General features: G+C 55.1%; 1 protein-coding gene across 1 annotated transcript; it reads right to left on the bottom strand.

The window, feature by feature from the left end:
- Positions 1-277: 277 nt before the first annotated feature.
- CHC_T00008931001 (ATP dependant DNA helicase) lies at positions 278-4,969 on the bottom strand. The gene is made up of 7 exons (XM_005711545.1): positions 4,012-4,969; positions 2,962-3,897; positions 2,726-2,919; positions 2,389-2,641; positions 1,889-2,340; positions 1,755-1,791; positions 278-1,551 (listed from the first exon to the last, which is right to left on the bottom strand). The coding sequence occupies exons 1-7, from the start codon at positions 4,967-4,969 to the stop codon at positions 278-280; spliced, it is 4,104 nt and encodes a 1,367-aa protein (XP_005711602.1).
- Between the last annotated feature and the right edge of the window lie 422 nt (positions 4,970-5,391).

Genomic DNA, 5,391 nt, shown 5'->3' with positions numbered 1-5,391 from the left:
TGTCGGGGCGGCCTTTGCTTGCGGCCAGGCCGCGCCCCGCACGTGGCCGCCACTTGTCTGCCACGTGTCGCCCGTGCGCCAATGGCAACGCGTGCGGGAGCGCACGAACACACATACACAAACACACAGACAGACAGACACGGAAATTAGTATACGCGGGGACAAGTGGGCTCCGTGCGCGCTTCGCGCGCCGAGCCAAGGAAGCGTGGAGGAACACTATTTGGGAAGGGTGGCAATGAAAATATGTAAAGACAATGGCGTTTACTTTTTTTGGTAACTACTGAAGGACCTCGGGGTACACTACGTTTCGCGTGGTTTCATTGGACTCTCGAGTGAGGACAGTGACGTTGCCTGGGTGAGTAGTCCTTGATAGTGCGACATAGAGTTGACCGTGCGAGAAGCAGTGATCTCGTAAGTCGAGACCAATGCGGCCACCGAAGGATTGGCCTTGCGCTTTTTTCGTTGTAAGGGCGAAGCACGTGCGAATGGGGAACTGCGTTCGGGTGAAGCCAGGGATGGGAAAGTTGTCGTCTCCTGGTCCGCAGGGCATTCGAGGAAGACACAGTCTGTTGCCTTGGTGTGACCCGGTGGTAACGTGTAGAAAGAGCAGGTTGTTGGTCATGTTCTCGATGACATATCGCGCGCCGTTGACGTGACCGGTAGCGGGATCGAGATTGCGCAGAAGCATGACGATGAAGCCTTTCTTGAGCTTGAGCTTGTGGTCTGGTAGAGCAGATCCGGCGGTCAAGGTGTTGAGCATTTCTGTGGGATAGATCAGCGCGTTGGTGTCTTCGTTCTCGACCTTTTCTGCGCTCAAATACGTTCGATACGATCCCGGAATCATGTTGCCGATGACCTCGTTGACTTCCTCGAGCGGCCTGTTCTTTGTGGTGAGTATAACGCGCTTGGTGAGCCAGGCAGGGTCGGCGTGATTGTCTCGAATGCCTTGGAAGACCTTGAGGCATAAATTGCGGATGGTGTGCTCGAACGCAACGGACTGTGGTAGTGAGATCCATTCCGGGCGCTGTTCGCCTTGAAGTCTGCCTTCCCCGACGCGGAGGAAGAATTCTGGAAAGTTGAGAGCCTCCACATCTGCTGCAGGGTCCGCTCGGAGAGCAGCAAGGCGCATGTTCTCGGTAGGGCGCAGGAATCGGCACTCTCGATACAGCGGGGAAGCCTTGACGCACGCACTCACGATTTGACCTCTGGACCCGCCCGGAACGACGGGAAGGATTTGTCTAAAGTCTCCAGCGAGCACGAGGAACTTTCCTCCGAAGGGCCGGTCGGTTTGCATCAAGTCTCGAAGGGAGCGATCGACAGTCTCAATGCAATGTCGATGGCACATGACGATCTCGTCCCATATGATGAGATCGACTTGTTGCATTGTACGGCCTGTGTCGGAGTTTGCGGAGAAGCTGCACGTGCTTTCGGCAGATACAGGAATGGGAATCTTGAACACGGAATGAGCGGTGCGTCCACCGTCGAGCAGCACAGCAGCAACAGCAGACGTAGCGACAGCGATGACCTGCTTACGGCTCGTACGAAGGAAGTCTTGAATGGCGCTGAGCACGAATGTTTTGCCTGTTCCGCCAGGAGCATCGAGGAAGAAGAGACGACCACTACGTGTCGGCATAGAAGGTCCCGCAACGGCGCTTAAGGATCCTTGAAGCAATGCAGAGACGGATACGCCTGGAAGCAAGGAGCCCACTATTTCGTCAAAGGCATGACGTTGATTTGTGTTCAACAGCGGCAACGACGTCTGTAGTCGCCCTTCCCACTGCTGCGCTCGTGCTTCGGGGGTCTCGATCTCGTTTTGCTGTTCCAAAGCGGGCAGGCTGTCATCGGGCAGTGGGAGTCCGAAGTTTGCGAGCGTCCAGTCGGATCGCACGGTCTGCAGAGCCTCCTGTACCTCTCGAAGTACGTAAGATGTGGCGTGGTGATCATCGCGAAGATGCTGTCTTCGAATGGGTTGTCTGCGTGCACGATTGCGAATATCGGTGAGAAACATGTCCAGGTGGTCGTTCCACAGCGAGAGAGGGTCCGAAGGCTGGCAGTGTGCCAGAATCGTAGCAAACAGATGAGAAAGAGGAACGAAGCTTGACCGGAATGAATCTCGGATTGCGTGCTTCCACTCGGCATCGTCGGCCAGCAAACCGAGTCGTAAGCAAGCTTGTCGGAAGCTGGTGCACTGCTCGCCGTCGATATTTCGCAAGTTCTCGAAGGATGTTGCCCCTGGCACTTGTGTGAGGAGGAGGCGAAGAAAGTAGCGCTCACCCTCCCTCGGACTGACAGTGTAGATTCGACCGACTACGTTGGCACCTGTACCACTGAAATCGTAGGCTTCCTCTTCGCTGGTGGCGTTCCGTCTTCGCAGGGTTGCTCTTGGACTCCATGACTTGGTGCGTGTCTTCCACGTAAAGTACCTTGGAAACTTGTGGTACCGAAGATGCCTCGCGCTTGGGTACTTCTCGTTGGCTTTAAACCACTCGGTCAGCTTCGTACCTGATGCTGGTCGAAGCGCCGCCTCCTGCTCTCGCCCTTCCTCAAAGTATACTGTATGGTGGTTGGGCAGATGCACCGTAAGTCTGACCACTGGAGGATTGCGATCTACAATGTCAAAGGAGAATAACCTCCATGCGGCCTCCGATGCCGAAATGTATCTGGCATCTTGGAAGTTGGAGATCTCGTCGTGGCACTCGTTCTCGGCAGTGATTTCCATGGTCACTCGGTCTTGTCCCTTGCAAACATACTTGAAGAGGTACTTGATTCCGCCAACGCGTGACACGCAGAGTTCCACATTCAAATGGCAAGCGAATGATCGTAGAAGCAGAGGACTGTGGGGAACGACCCAGGAGTTGTCGACCACGACGGATTGCTGTCGTCGGCCAACACGGGAGGGTCGCTCGATGGAGACGCCATCTGCAGAGGGGGACCTTCTGCGGTACGTGATGTAGTACTCACTGTGGGACTGGCTGGTTTCGTGTTTGAACGATTTTGGAAACCCTTTCCTGCAGTACTGCTCGCCCATGCACACGGCTGTTGGATTGCGTTCTCCACATGGATTGTGAATCATATGCTTGAGCACGACCTCTTGGAGTTCTGGATCTTGGGCAGACGGGATCTCGGCAGAGATAATGCGGTCGACGTTTTCGGGAGTACGCAGATCATTCTTGGAGACTTCATCTAGGAAAAATACAACGTGAGCGTGGGGAAGACCGCGTTTCTGAAATTCGATGACTCGTACATGGGCAACGACGGTTCCGAATACTTCCTCGTTGATGACCAAGGACATGAGATCTTTCATTTTCAGACGAAACACACGTGCGCACAGGTCCGGTCTGTCCTGAGGCGTTTGGTTCGGCAGTAGGGGTCTTGTGATCTCCGGCCAGCTTGGATTGCATGTCATAGTGAGGAAGATGTCCGGGTGGCCAATTTGGTTCGATATAGCAATGATGTCGTGCATCTGCTGCCTCATGTAGCGGTCACCTCCAATGTACGTGGAAGGGAGAATGAACAGTCGTCCCGCACGCACAGCATCGGCTTCATCTTCAGCACGACCGGAGTCTCCTAGGCTGTCACGCAGTGAGGTGTAGTCGGCGGCTCGAAGCTGTGTCTGGTTGTGGCGGAGATACGAAAGCCTTTCTGCCTCCACTTTGCAGAACTGGTCAACCAAATATTGCTGAAAGAGTCGCGCTGCGTGCAAAATTGTGCTGAACTCGCCTGCTCTTTCGAACAAATGCCATCCGTAGTACATCATCGGAGTAATCTTGGTACGTCTGCCGTCGTCATCACTGGAGAATCGAAGCTCTGGATACCATCCATCTCTACCGTTCGGGAACAAAAGCACGTAACTCAACGGATCGTATGCACGATGACTGACTGAAATCGGATCCAGCACTTCGTTCCCGTTACTGTTCAGAGTCCCTCGCCTGCGCACGACGATATCTCTTCGCCCAATCTCTCCGTGTTCATTTCCAGGGATCAATGCTGCCACTTCAGAAGCTTCGGGACCATTGTACCGGCGCACGTGCTCATGACTTGGCCTGCGGTCGGCATGGATGACCATCTGGTACGGGGCTGGAGTGTTGGGTTGAGGGGATTGAGCCCATTCTCGCATACTGAGAACAGTCTGCACGTAGGGGTTGCATTCGTGCAGCATGTGCGTCAGTTGCATTAACAGTGTGTCTTCCAGTCGTGTAGAGGCTCCGCCAAGCCTTGTGCGCGTTTGAGTACCGTAGTCAGTGTCGTGAATGTAAACGGAAGCAAAGGAAGGCGCCCGCCCCTCGGATGGCATCATGGGACCCATGTAATGGTACATCTCGCCCTGCATCGTCATTGTGGGGTTAAAATTGGAAGTACCGGGCCCTCTTTTCACCCATTTGGCGACCACGGACGCCATAGACAGCGCTGAATTGTATGCTCGAATGTTTTTACGGAAGCGGCGGGCCCTTGGAGTATCATCGATGAGAAGAGAGCGCAGAAGAGCTGGCGGGTCGGTGAGAAGGGGCAGTGACAGCTTCCCCTTCCCACAGCATGTGGAAAACATGGGCCTTGCGGCAGAGCTGCTCACGATGCGTTCTTGGACGAAATGCAGAGCTTTGCAGTGCGAACACTCAATATGGACCATGCCGAGATCGCGATACGAAAGCGAGGATTCGGGTAGTGGGGGGAAGAGCTGCCGAGAAGCCGTTCGAGCCTGGCCGTCGGATCGTTGCCGGGCATTCCGAGTCGGTGTGTCTTGTGCATCCCTTGATCGTTGGGTGGATAGACGGTCAAGGTCTCGCCGCGCCTCACGAGCAGGAGTAATTTCCTCGGCTCTAGCTCCTCGTGTCGCATTGCGATTCGCTTCGCGCCGTGCATCTCGGAGGGGGGTATTTTCTTCCGCTCTAGCTGCTTCTGTAGATCTTCGGTTTGAGTCTTGACGCTCATGTCTCTCTGGGGTTGTCGCGTCAGCTCTTCTCTGTTGCATTGAGACACGAGAGGCCTCCAATCGAGTTATGCGGTCAGGAGGGCTCTCAGCCTGTCTCGTGCGTTGCATAGATGCTCGATTCGAGGCTCTGGCACGTTCCGTTGCTGCTCGGAGCTTTGGAGACTCTCTGGGACCCTCTGTCCGTGATTGAACGGCTCTGCGCGCCCTGGTTCTCTCCCTGTTTCGACGAAGACGCTCTTCGCGCTGCTCAGAAGTGTCTGCTGCTCTTCGTTCTGCAGTACGTTCCCGGGCGGTTTGGCGACGCGCTTGAGCCTTAGATTCGGTGTGTTGTCCCCTCCGAATTCTCGCCCGAGCTCGACCTGCCTCACGACGTGCTTGAGCTTCAGATTCCGACTCTTGCGCTCTCCTTGCCCTTGTACGCGCGTTTCTTTGCTGCCTTCTTGCTTCTGCTACGTCTTCAT

Source organism: Chondrus crispus, genomic scaffold (genome assembly GCF_000350225.1).
Source record: "Chondrus crispus Stackhouse genomic scaffold, scaffold_758, whole genome shotgun sequence".
NCBI lineage: Eukaryota > Rhodophyta > Florideophyceae > Gigartinales > Gigartinaceae > Chondrus > Chondrus crispus.
This window is presented reverse-complemented; position numbering and strand designations above follow the sequence as displayed.